General features: G+C 32.0%; 1 protein-coding gene and 1 long non-coding RNA gene across 2 annotated transcripts; both read left to right on the top strand.

Annotated features, from left to right (window-relative positions):
* The first annotated feature begins 340 nt into the window (after window positions 1–340).
* On the top strand, window positions 341–2,130 carry LOC146923717 (uncharacterized). Its single transcript, XR_015010923.1, has 2 exons — window positions 341–930; window positions 1,649–2,130. It is a non-coding gene; the product is annotated as an uncharacterized LOC146923717 (long non-coding RNA).
* Window positions 2,131–10,935: 8,805 nt separating this feature from the next.
* LOC146923716 (Concanavalin A-like lectin protein kinase family protein) lies at window positions 10,936–13,703 on the top strand. Its single transcript, XM_085708873.1, has one exon. It carries the CDS (start codon window positions 11,184–11,186, stop codon window positions 13,287–13,289), a length of 2,106 nt encoding a protein of 701 aa, XP_085564999.1. The 5' UTR covers window positions 10,936–11,183; the 3' UTR covers window positions 13,290–13,703.
* Window positions 13,704–14,711: the final 1,008 nt, after the last annotated feature.

Below are 14,711 nucleotides of genomic sequence, written 5' to 3'. Positions count from 1 at the left end.
TCCAAAAAAAATCAAAATTTAAACAAACCCTAAATCTAAAAAGATTCTCTAAAACTCAAAACTACAACATAAACATGCAAACATCTAAACATTTAAGCAACACAATTTATTTTCATGAAAATATTGTATGATTTCTTGCCAAAAAAACCAAAATTTAAACAAACCCTAAATCTAAAAAAATTCTAATTTAAGAGAAAAAATCTAACATATAAACATAAAAGGTTAATGGTGTTTGAGTATGAAAACTTACTTGTTATTGGAGTGTTGTTTGATTTGAACTTGAAGGAATTTCGGATTTGGGTGATTTGAGAGAGATTTTTGAGATTTTAGATGACAAATGAGAAAAATATATGGTGTGGGCAGACCATCATAAAATCTGTGCATCTCTTAAATCTAATGGTGAAAAAAAAAAACTTTCCTATGTTGGGAAACTCTTTCCCTCACCCACCCTAAATGCCATCGATGGATGATGTAGTAACGCAACTCAGCCTTGTTGGAATATTAACTAATTTCTCTTATAAGCTTGTTTGACCGATCTTGATTTGAATTCACTAATTCCCTGACAAATTTGTTACCTAGCCTCCCCCCCAAGTCACATGTGCTTGCGTTATTCCAAACTAATCTATCTTCAATAGGCACAGATGGAATGATAATTTTACTAACTATTTGTAGCATATTCAAGCTAGTCAACAAAGATGAAAAGACGTGATAAGCAACTAGTCTTTTGTTTGTAGTAGCTATATAGAAAATGTTGTTAGAATTTCCTTTATAAATAGAGTGACATTTTACTTCATTGTTTCATCTTCAATCCGTCATCCATCATCTTTTCCATTTCTTCTTCACACTGATTGCATATTTGTTTGTCTCAATCATTTGCTTATTTCAACATCATCAACATCTTCTTATTTCTTCAAGCTCTGTTTTCATTTGGTTTGGATCTACTTTGTTTTGCTTATTTCATTTCCATTTACTTTCTATTATAAGTTTTTACTTTGTTCCTTATTTCTTTGATGATTTCATTAAGTATTTTAGCTTTCCAAGAAAATGGTGTACTATGTTTTCATTTTGTTTCGTTCCTCATTCTGTTATGATTTCGTTTTGCTTATTTTGTTTGCATATCATTTATTTTGTTCAAAATTGTGAATAGGGTAATCTTCTTTTAACTTTCCAGATTTATGATGTTGATATGATGGAAGATAATCCATATCATTGGCGATTTATTCGTGATTTATGATTCCATATAAGCTTTGCCATTAAATATTTTGTTAGGCATTTAGTCGTTGCCATGAAACTTAATAGCCTTACTCACTTGTGATCAAGTATTTTGTCAGGCATTTAGGATTTGTCTAGGTCGTTTAGCATTATTATGACTACTAAAGAATATTTGCATCTAGGCTTTGAGTCATATATGTATATGTATTTTGTGGACTTTGAACTTTAGTCGTTTATGACTATATGCAATTTATAACATATATTTAGCATTATTTTTGTTTTGGTAGAATCCTCGATTTTGATTGCGATTTTACGAGTCCCGATTTTGCTACTCCCCTTAAACTTGAACCTTGAACCCTTTTGCTTAATCCAGTTTAATATCCAATCCAGTTTTAATTACCATGCTTATTTATCCTCTTTTTTTTTTCATTTGCAGTGATGTCTCAGTTGCTAGTATCATATTATATTTTGTTCCTGTTGATCCTCACCACTGGGGTCATTGCTGATCCGATGGTGAGGTTAACTTATCCGACGCCAGCACCACCATCGATATGGCCACCGAAGAAATGGTTTTTTATATTCGGAGTGGCAGGACTTATTGGCTGCATCACGGCTTTCACTGAGTCGGGGATTCGCTTTATTCGGTGGCTAAGGAAGAAGAAGGAAAAAGCTGCAGTAGCGGGAGTAGCTGGCGTAGTTGCCGTGTGAAGACTATATATTATTATTATTATTATTATTATTACAAAAAACGAGCTTATAGTTATAAACTTGTTTGACCAATCTTGATTTGAATTCACTAATTCCCTGACAGATTTGTTACCTAGCCTCCCCCCAAGTCACATGTGCTTGAGTTATTCCAAACTAATCTATCTTCAATAGGCACAGATGGAATGATAATTTTACTAACTATTTGTAGCATATTCAAGCTAGTCCACAAAGAAGAAAAGACGTGATAAGCAACTAGTCTTTTGTTTGTAGTAACTACCCATTTTTATTCCAGGGAAACCAAATATTTTTACTATCACCAAACCAAATATCTTGATTTGTTATAATTTGAAAGCAAAACACATTTATATTTTTACTTCTAATCAAAATCAAAATTTTCATAAAAAAACACCGTTCCTAATTTTCAAACGTTAATGCAATAAAAAGAGCAGAAAGACGGATACATGAATGCCGTCTTTTCGCTAGTGAGAATAAAGTGAAAATGTATGTTCTGCCTTCATTACACACACACAAACGCTCGTAAGTGCGTGCGCTCGCGTGCACCTCTCTCTCTCTCTCTCGCTATATATATATATATATATATATATATATATATATATATATATATATATATATATAATTATATATATAATTATAATAATAATAATAATAATAATAATAATAACTCCTTCAAAAATAATAATAATAATAATTCGCACCTCTTGAGCTGGGTCCTAACTATGCCACACCCCCCAAAATTTTTTTTTTGTCAATGTACTACTATTTCCAAATTTTAAAAAAAAAACATTTTTTTTATGAATTATACATTTCAAACGATTATGAGAAAGCCACCATTTAAAAAGGAAAAAAAAGACAAATGCTAACATGTGTGTCAAGGACTCATGTTAATAAATTCATGATAAAAAAATTGGGTTAAAGGTCGTGCATTTAATTTTTTTTTTTGAAGCAAGCAAATTTAAGGTGTTTCATTCATAATAATAGTAGCAATACAAAAAGGAATTACATCAAAAGTTCTGCGTGAAGCATGGGATAAAGCTTCTCGTGCAAGAGCATGAGCGCTACCGTTTGCTTGACGCCTAGTAAAAACAACTACAAAGTCGTTATAGTGATCAAGTAAGGTTCTACAATTTTGGATAATCGAACCATACTCAGAGAGATTCATCTTACTATTGTGCACGGTCGTGCATTTAATTTCAAAGTTAAGGTTTGTGTTTTTCTGATGGAAAATCGCTACATTTATATTCCTTAAAGTATTAGCCACAATTAACATGTTAGCAAGGCTCAAAAAATATTAACCAGAATTAATTTAGCTTCGATTGAACCATAGTAAAATGAACTTTCAGGAATTTTACCACGTCCAAAGTCATGTCAAAAATGCACTTTTCAGTACATACATCCGGATTTTAAAATCTGGATATGTAAAAAGTCCACTTTACACATCCAAATTTTAAAACCAAATCTATAAAATTCATTTTTCAATTAAGAGAAGTTCATATGATTCCTTATTTCTTTACAGTTCAACTATTAATTGTACACTGGAAAAATTGCTTCCAGATATTTTTAGCCCATTTAATTGATTTTACACTAGTGAACCAGTTATATAGTATAGTGCTCACAAGATACCTCTGTCTAAACCTTTTGTATGGAATGTTTAATGTTTAATATAGCATATCTATCTATATAAAACATAATTTTCCAACAGCTGATCTCTTTGAGTAACATGTCTATATATTCATTTATATACAGCTGCAACTGTAAGGAACATTTCAGAAATGTTTGAAGTGGACCAAGAAAAACGAATTTATTTTAATGAAAAGTGAATATTACTTACTTACACATACGAATTTTTTTTGAAGAATACACATACGAATTTTAAAACCTGGATTGTGTAAAAATAGTACTAGGAATTTGGTTTCCACTATTAGAGATGGTTGTTGTTTTCTAGTGTGTTACTACGTACCAGTACTAGGAAGAATTTGATGATGTACCGATTATTTCCATTTGCATCATGTAGCAATTCTCATAAACGAAAGAAAGATAAGATCCAACTCAAATATATCATCTACATATCTCAAAAATGTGTCAATTCAACTTCTACGGTCGATGCAAGATTTTTGTAAGCATCTCTTAAAGTGTTATTTGACTTTAGAGGTTTACCTTAACTATAGTGATTGAAACTGAATTTTTTTTTACCAAGATAAAATCAACCCAAAAGATCCATTTATATTTAGGGTATCATTCGAAAATCGGTTGATGATATTTCATGATGGAAGATTCATTGACATCTTCTAACATTTAAGTTTTTGTATAGAGATTTAACTTCTTTTTTTCATATAATATCAAAATTAAATTAAAGAAAACGTGTGTTTATACAAGGTCAGAGAGACTCATAATCATTATTAAAATTGAAATACGATACGTCTTAAAAACCCGTTTATATTATTAGTTGTTTGTTGAAAAATTGATCATCAGTTTGTTGCGCAGACAAGGCCCATTGGTATGGGTCCACCTTGTTACTTTTATTATTGAAGAAACTTCCCTATTTGATCAACATCAACATTAAACGTCGCTAAAGCCAAACTTTTAAGATCCATTATTGTTATGTCTTCTGAAAGTGACTTCACATCAAGCATGCATAGTGAACTTTTGGAAAGCCTAAGTGGAAGGATCGATCATTTGGCTCCATTACATGAATTAACAGTGATTTGTTGAGATCTATAATCAGCAACACAATTTTTTCAATTAATTAAAGCAGTTAATGTTAAATAAGTCATTATCGATGTACTATGTTTTTTAGGCATTATTGATGTACGGGTATACTAATAGGATAATCTCTTTCACATCCTTTGTTTTCTCTAAATCCATTTTTTGTAACATTTTTTATAACTTTATGATAATATAACCCTTAATAACACATGAAATATGTTTGTATCATTTTTTATAACTGAATATCATTTACGTGCAACTGAGAATAATTTATTGAACTAGATAGGACCATAATAAACGACAAAACTCTGATTAAGCTTGAAGATATATCCCTTAACATTTCATCCAATTTATTAAGTTTTGTTTCAAAAATATACTCTTTTAAGTTAATCACATTATTGATGTAAATTATTATGAAGTTTGAAATGATTTGTGAGGAAATATTTATGAAGAATGCCACTTAAGCAAAATTTTATACTATATCACAGGGACATTACAAATGTACGTTTGTGAACCTGAGTTTCAGATTGGAATACAAATTAACTGTCAATTCAACTCTCAATTAACATAAATGGGTGCTAAAAGGACAAACGTGCATAACATCTTGAAAAATAAATAACTAAAACGAATATTAGGTAAACGATAAAATGACAAACATATATATACTCCTAAGGTAAGGGACTAAAAAAAAAACTCAAATGGATCTCACCAGAAAAATTAGGGAAAACATGGAACATGATAAAAATAACGTACAAAGTTGCTGAACATGTGACATGTGTGTGCCCACTTTGAACTATATGATCAAACATACAACATTTGTAGGCAACAATGATCCAACACACATGAAGAGTAACCCTACAAAATAAACAAGAAATGATGATATATATAACACTTCCTGGTTCAAGTGAATCAGCAATGCTACCAAACGTCCAAATTCCAAACCATATATGGGACCCTTGTCAAATGTGCAGCATGGCAAACCCTAGCAAATTCCCAACAGAATTATCCACACTATGTACTGATATTCATACTGCCACATAAAACATTCCATACCACACACATACTATTAGGATAACTCCCCCACATGGGTGAAATCTTTTAAGAGATAACAAGACTTATTATTTTTCACTAGGGAGGAAACTACTTTGCTAGCATTTTCATTTAAGCGGGTAAAAATACCATTTAATTGAAAATACTATTATCAAACTAATTTTGCTCGCACACACAATTCAATACATGTACATGCCGGCGTGCGCACACACATATATGTATATTAGAAATTTTAACTATGAAATTTTTCTTGAGTCTTGCTGACCAGTGCTCCAGGGGCATTAGTTAATAATTTTTTTTGGTCGTGTCTGGGGTTCGAACCTCAAACCTTACATATATTATGCATTATTCCTACCAATTGAACTAAGCTCACGATGACAGTTAATATATTCAAGAAGGAAAATTTTACAAATAAAAAAACATAAGTGGATATTTAGACCAAAGAGATGCTACACAACTTTGTGGAAAGGTAGCATATAGGGCTTTTAGATGAAGTAACCAAAATGTCAAAAAGGCACATAGTTTGAGTATAAGTTTGGTAAAGTTCGAGTACTAAAAGGTTGGCTCCATTTATATACCTTTATGAGTTGTTGAAGTGGGAACAGCATCTTATCTATACTTATCATAAAACAATGATATCATCATTGAAAAATAGCCTCTTAAACTATTCTAATGCAAAATATTTATATCATAACGGTTCATTTGTCACTTGTTATTATGAAATTGTTGAAACAAACGTTGCGTGCACATCAATAATCTATGAAATATTGGTGTATGTTTTCATTTGTCCACTTTAAACAAGCGTTTCTTGAGCAACATTTTCCGGTTGGCTGTTTTAATTGAACTTGTTTCTCTTGTCAATTTTTTAGTGTTGATGTCCTTATCATAAAAAATAGTGTTGATGTTCCTTTTTAAAAGCTTCCATTAATTTTTAATAGTGTAAAATAACGAAATCACGTGTCGCAAAAATTCTGCATTTACCTAGTCATTACGCCGATGACAGTTGGATAAAGATCGGATAATGTCAATTTCTATAAATTATTTTGGTATTTTTTGTAAATTAATCTAAAACTCTAATCTTAAAATCTTCATCGTTTGATCTTGATCCAACATGATGACAATGTGAATGTGTGATTTAGGCTATCCTAGAGAATCCAAATTCTTAAAATAACATATCCATACCAAACTTAAAATCATCAAGACATCATCTCCAAAGGAAAGGAATAACCAAAGAAAGAAAAAGTAACACAAAATAACAAAGGGTGGATTCGTTTCCAATTCTACTATTGGATCCTTGTAAATATAAAAAGCAAGAAAAATAAAGTCCTTTTTCCTCCCTTTGTTCTTTTTTATCTTAAATAGAAAAATTTATTACTACCTCCCTTTATTCTTTTCTACTCATATTGTGTTAGCAAGAATATTTGGCAATATTCAAACTGCAAGCTATACTAACGCAGCATTTAAAATTACAATATTGCACTCACATATATCATACAATTACTTAAATATGATTGGTAATTTGGTATCGTAAATTCATTGGTCATACTAACAAAATTAAAAATTAAAAAGAAATTATTATTTTTTAACTAAAGTTGAATGCATCTAACCTTATATTTGTAGTTTGACTTAAATTAACTATTTTTTTAATAAAATAGAAAATCATTTTGCTTTATTTTGCTTTACACGACACAGACACACAGTAACACAGATAATTATTCGAGAAAATGATATATTTCAATGTAATTATAGGTGTTATGTTGATGTCGGATATGATCGGTGTCGAACACCGACTCATGTTTGAGAGTGAAACATCTCTAATCTAAGAAGTGTTTGTACCTAGAGTATTTCTTTAAGAGAAATGATATTTGAACAACCACTTTTAAACAACTTTTGTGACAACTTTCTCTCTCATACTCACATTATACTTTTATTCTCTCTCTTCCTTTTTCTCTCTCTATTGTTATTGTTCAATAAGAAGAGAGAAAAAAAGGTTGTCATTAAAGTTGTTTGGTTTTGGTTGTCAAAATATCACTCCTCTTTCTTTAATCATTTAATTTGTCATTTTCATAAGGTATATATTTTCATGAATACCGTTAGTTAGCACGTGAAAAGGTAGTGTACCTTAGAAAATGAGTAAGCAAAGGAGGGAATAAATATAAAAAGACGTATGCAGAAAAGGGATGGATACAGAATACATTGTGGTTAGTGCACATGTCCGTGACTGTGACGGGGAAAGAGAGAGTGAAGAGTCCTGGACTCGAGGCTAAGAATTTGTCTGCATATTTCATTTGAACGCATTCATACGCAAACCCACACTTTACTTCCTAACTTAACCTTTCTTAATTAAATACACACCACCGTTAACACATTGATTAAACATAAATTATGTTTTGGATTGGAATTCAGTCATGAAAGCACATTAGCATTAAAAAAATTGTGAGAGAAATTTGATGTTTATTGTAGTGTTATCTAGCTTGATGGTTTGGTTTATGCACTTGCAAATTGTAACGTCTTATCTACGATAAAGAAACATGGCAAATTATCTTACCTATATATTTTTTGGTAATATCAAGTCGAGTAAGAATCTCATATATTAGATTGAAAAATGAACAGTTGAACGATATATAAGTAAACTAATCGACTATTTAATGTTTTATAATTTTGGATTAAGATGTGATGTCAAGTTTATTTGTATCCAACATAAGCCGCTCAATAATACTCTCTCTTTTTGACAAAAGTTAAGTTGTATGTAAAAATACCATTACAAATTTAAAGGTTATATGCTTAGATATCTTAAATACAAAAATATTAAATATCTAGGGGTAATATATGTCTTTTTTCTTAAAGGAAATATAATGATGATATATTGGTGGCTACTGAGAGAGGTGCGAGCGGATGATAAGAAAATCATAAATTGGAATTAAGTTTCACATAGAAGACACTAACAATATTAACATTGACCGTTTCAAAAATATGTCTTTTTTATTTATTTTTATTTTTTATGAAATTCTTAGAATTGTCTTTAGGTACTCTCTCAATGTAAAAATATAGTAAATGAAATTAATCACTTATAGACCTACTAAAATAATTAATCATTTACATCCAAAAAAATTAATTATTCATATTCACTTTTTTTCCTAATATAAGTTTCCTTCATCAGAGAAAATCTTATTTACATAAAGTTTTATCTGAAAATCTTATTTGCAGAAAATCTTATTTGAGACATATCACATATTAAATATGAGTGAGCCTCTTTTCTTCAAAAAAAAAAAAATATGAGTGAGACTCTTAATTGAAATTCCAATATTGATTTGCTACGTTGTAGGAGTTTAGCCACTTATACTAAACTCAACCTTTGTTGGTTTGTTGGGTCTATTTAACAAGCACAATAAGCTAGTTTTTTTTTTTTTTTTGAGAGGCACATGAATAAGCTAGTTGACAACTTATAATTTTAGAAAGAAAAAAAATGGGAATGAGGAATTTTTTAATTAAATAAAAGTTCAACTTCATTATTATCCTTCATTTTATTTAATTGCATAGAAAAGAGTCATTAATTATGAAAAGTGTTTTTACTATACTATCATTAAATATGATGAATAGAGTCAAATTATTTAGTTATAGAGAGAATATATATTAACATCACTTTTCTTAAAAATATATGATTAATGACTTTTACATGCACTTTTCAGTCTGCTTTCTTAGTAATCTAAAGAATACCTTCATTTATTATTTTGGTGAGCCAAAGACTACCATTTTTTGGTACTAAGCTAAAGAATACCTTTATTTCATACTTGTGAAAAACGAATCATATGACTGCTAACCATAAAGGTCTAAAGACATGTACATTCCTTATGGAATGGTTATGTATTTTGATTATAAAAATAATCGAGTTTAACTTCTTTATGCATGATTATCGATATATATATATATATATATATATATATATATATATATATATATATATATATATATATATAGGGTTATGTTACAAGCCACCCTTTGGTGGTGTCTTTTATCAAGTCACACCTCAAGGTGTGATTTTCACTTTTTAGTTATAACTTTGATAAAAGACACCTTCATAAAAAGTAGTTGGTGTCTTTTAACAAATGCTCATAGAGTAACTTGATAAAAGACACCTTCATAAAAGGTGTCTTCTATCATAACCCATATATATATATATATATATATATATATATATATATATATATATATATACACACACACACACATATATATATATATATATATATATATATATATATAAACATTTACACATACATCTAATTATATTGTATCATGTGGATATATTTGTGAACTTATTTGATGAATATATAAATTTTCACTTTGCTTGTTAAGGTGTATAATTGACTATAATATGAATACTGATTTACATAATTTTTATTTTGAGAGAACTGATTTTCATGTATTTTGACTTGAGAGGTGGCGCACTCGGTTGTGGTGCTAGTCAAGTGTCGGCTAGTCAAAGTATGATAGTTGAAACAAATTTCACAAAAATAGAAAAACGTATTCAAAACATAGAAGAAGTGCTAGAGCATGGTGGTGCATAACGGTGCAAAAACTCAAAGAAATAGATGCATGAAGTAAGACATCTTAAAAATAGATGCATGAAGTAAGACAAATAGATGCATGAAGCTAAAGATCTAGACACTATAGTTGCCCTCTTTTAAATCTCAACCATCGATTTCAAATTGACGGTTTAGGTTAGACACTACATAAATCAACTATAACCAATCTCAGACGTCGGTTTTAAATTAGACCGTTAAGATGACTAATTACGTGATGTAGTTACAAAGTTATATCTGAATCCTAAAGCTAAGACAACTTGAAAATAATAGTATCAATCTTAATACCAACATCACGTCATGACAAAACAATCCAACGTTCGTCTATTAGTATCAATTTTATTTAACTACACTAAATTGTTAGATTAGAACACAACCGACTGCAATCACATCATTATCGGAAATTAATCAATCAAATTGTTCGATTCGGTTTGATTTTTTGATTTTTTTTAACAGTATTTTTAGAATATTAATTAATAACTATTTGTGGGTATACTCCTACATTATACTACCTAATCCAAAAGTATATACCAAAATTAAATCTAAGTATCCAAAACAAATCCATTTGCTTAGCTTAAGTCAATAGTATATTAATGAAGTAGAAGAAAAACAAACAAAAAGAAGAAAAGACAAGAAAAAAAAATAACCGTTGAAAGAAAAGAGAAACATGTGTGTTAACCATCCACCTGTCTTTGTTCAGTTTCCCATGGGATTCTCTGTCACTCTCTCTCTCAAATCTCTCCCGTGAAGAAAGAAATTTTCACACCTCTTCTTTCATTTTCATTTTCATTTTCAATGCCTATTCTCAATTTCTCAGAAAAATACAAAAACATAAACATAAACACCAATTGAAACAACACTCTCTTCACTACTTCACTTCACTCTCTCTCTCTCTCTCTCTCATCAATGTCTCATCTTTCTCTCTCCTTTCTCTTCTTCTTGTGTCTTAGTTGTTTTTTCAGCTTATCAATAATCGCTTCTACCGAATTTGACTTTGGAACATTAACACTCACAAGCCTCAAACTTCTCGGCGACGCTCATCTCAACAACGGCACCGTCACACTCACACGTGACCTCACCGTTCCATTTTCCGGCGCCGGTCAAGCATTATATTCCCGTCCGATCAGATTCCGGCAACCGGGCACCACCACTCCGGCGAGCTTCACCACTTTCTTTTCTTTCTCAGTCACCAATTTGAACCCTTCTTCCATCGGCGGTGGACTTGCTTTTGTAATCTCGCCAGATGATGACTCTCTTGGTGACGCCGGTGGTTATCTTGGTCTTGCCGGAAATGGGTTTGTGGCGGTTGAATTTGATACCCTTATGGATGTTGAGTTTAAGGATATTAATGGGAATCATGTTGGTGTTGATCTTAATAGTGTTGTTTCGAGTAAAGTTGGTGACTTGGATTCAATTGGGGTTGATCTTAAAAGTGGTGATAGTGTCAATGCTTGGATTGAATTTGATGGATCTAATAATGGGTTTAATGTTTGGGTTTCTTATTCTAATTTGAAGCCTAAAGATCCAATTTTGACTATGAATCTTGATATGGGTTTGTATTTGAATGATTTTATGTATGTTGGCTTTTCTGGTTCTACTCAAGGTAGTACAGAGATTCATAGGATTGAATGGTGGAGTTTTAGTTCATCTTTTGTGACGGGTTCCGGTGGTTCTGGTAGTTTGCCGCCTCCTCCGGCAGTTAGTATGATGAATACCACGGCGAATTCAGCGAGGTCACCACCCCCTTCTATGGCTCCTACAATGAATTCTTCAAATGAGGAAAGAAAAGAGAGTAAGAAGAGTTGTCATAATGGGTTGTGTAAGCAGGGTTTGGGAGCTGTTGCTGGTGTTGTTACTGCTGGTGCTTTTGTTTTAGCACTTTTTGCTGGGTCTATGATTTGGTTGTATTCGAAGAAAGTGAAGCGTGTGAGTCGATTTGATTCGCTTGGATCGGAGATAATTAAAATGCCTAAGCAGTTTAGTTATAAGGAGCTTAAATCTGCTACAAAGTGTTTCAATGCGAATAGGATTATTGGTCATGGTGCATTTGGGACTGTGTATAAGGGAATTTTGACTGAGAATGGTGACATTATTGCTGTGAAGAGATGTAGTCATAGTAGTCAAGGTAAGAATGAGTTTTTATCTGAGTTGTCTATAATTGGTAGCCTTAGACATCGGAATCTTGTTAGACTTCAAGGATGGTGTCATGAGAAAGGCGAGATTTTGTTGGTGTATGATTTGATGCCTAATGGTAGTTTGGATAAGGCTTTGTTCGAGACTAGAACGCCTCTTCCGTGGCCTCACCGCCGAAAGATTTTGTTGGGTGTGGCGTCCGCTTTGGCTTACTTGCATCAAGAGTGTGAAAATCAGGTAATTCATAGAGATATTAAGACTAGTAACATAATGTTGGACGAAGGATTCAATGCGCGTTTAGGAGATTTTGGATTAGCAAGGCAAACTGAGCATGACAAGTCTCCGGATGCCACAGTGGCTGCTGGAACAATGGGGTATCTAGCACCCGAGTATCTCCTTACAGGTAAAGCCACCGACAAAACCGACGTGTTTAGTTATGGTGCTGTGGTTCTTGAGGTGGCTAGTGGGAGGAGACCAATAGAGAAAGATGCTGCTGGTGTTGGCAAAGTTGGAGTGAGTAGCAATTTGGTGGAATGGGTTTGGAGTTTACACAGGGAAGGAAGGTTGTTAACGGCGGTTGATCCAAGGCTCGAGGGCGAGTTCGATGAAGCGGGGATGAGAAGGGTACTCTTAGTTGGATTAGCTTGCTCACACCCTGATCCTTTGGCTAGACCAACAATGAGAAGTGTGGTTCAGATGCTAGGAGGTGAAGCTGAAGTGCCAATTGTCCCGAGAACGAAGCCTTCTACGGGTCTCAGTACTTCACACTCTCACCTCTTAATGAGCTTGCAAGATAGTGTATCTGACTGTGGTGATGGTATAATCACCATCTCTACTTCCACATCAGAGAACAGCTTCAATGGTGGAGATATAGTCTGATGGAAATCTTTCGGTTGAACAAGGCCATTTTTAATTATTGACTCCATGTAAATAGAGATAGAGATATATATGTATTCATTTGTTCATGATGTAAAGTCAATGACAATAACATGCAATTAAGGACCTTGAGAAAGAAATTTTGGGGTTTATTTATGCAATTCTGCCTCTGGTGTACACATTTTGGCGCAAATTTATTAAACACAAGTGGTTCATTCATCTGATGCTGCAGAGCAATGCAAGATGTTACTGTGGAATGTTACTAACATAATCTGGGGAAGGTTATGGAACTTCTGGTTAGATCATTGTTCTAGTTCTAATGGATACACACTTGTATAAGGCAAGTTTGAATTGAGAAATTTATGTTAAACAAGCTTTCTGTTGAAAATTAATAAAGATGAAATCTATTATGCCTTCTCCGTGGCTTTCCAAGTTTCTGTATGATTCCACTTATAAAGTTCAGTAATATGCCTATGCGTGTTCTCTTTTTGTGTTTTGTGACTTACAACAATTGCATTTCTCCTTCAAAAAAAAAAAATGCACTTCTCTTTGATGCAAGTTTTAGTTAAGGGGATTATCAGCTGCAAGTGTTTAGATTAATGTATTGCTGCCCTGTTTCTGTAGATTAATGTTGAATTCCCTAGCTTCAATAACCGCACTTTAAATATTTCCCACTATCTTTCTGTTGTTGCCTGTTGATAGAATTTTGACTCCCGAAGGCTTCAATGTTCATCTTTCGCTAATTATTTTTGGTGCCATTAGAAGTTAGAACTTCATTGTATTTTTGGTGCCACTATTGATTTGTCAATATTTAATAAACTAAACACTTAATTTTAACTTAATATTTTATGGACATTTCCTTGGCAAACTTGTACGTTTGCACACATCTTGTTTGATATGTACTGTTTAGATGTCGACCTTTTCTGGTATGCAGTCAATAGCTACTCTTTTTGTTCATGCGCATAAAATTGAGAAGCCACTATGCAGTTGAGTACCTCTAAATGACTGTGATTATCCTGCAATCGTTTACACAACTCCTACTCTACTTGCCATCATATTGACCTTTCTAGCATGGTGGATTTCTCAGTTCAGAGTTGCTAAAACTTTGATGAGGAATGGGAGCGAAATGAACGTATTGATTCATGAAGATGTTATCTCAGGTTAGTTAATACACATACTACGTGTTAAACTCTTTTTTTATACATTTGACAGTGTATTAAAACTAAAATTTTAAGTATTAATATTTTATTAGAAATTGTACATTATATTCTGCTTTCTAAGTTATGCCCATATTTCTTTTAGTAAAAATGGATATCTTCAAATATTGCAGTGTTCTCAAACACACAAATAAGTGAAACAATAAAAATAAGAGACATCAAATTATATATTGGAAAACTAAAGATGAGTATAGCTTAAACATAAATT

Source organism: Medicago sativa, chromosome 5, assembly GCF_051527215.1.
Source record: "Medicago sativa cultivar Bolivia chromosome 5, Bolivia_mono, whole genome shotgun sequence".
Taxonomy (NCBI): domain Eukaryota; kingdom Viridiplantae; phylum Streptophyta; class Magnoliopsida; order Fabales; family Fabaceae; genus Medicago; species Medicago sativa.
Note: the sequence above shows the minus strand (reverse complement) of the source record. Positions and strands in the feature narration are given on the sequence as shown.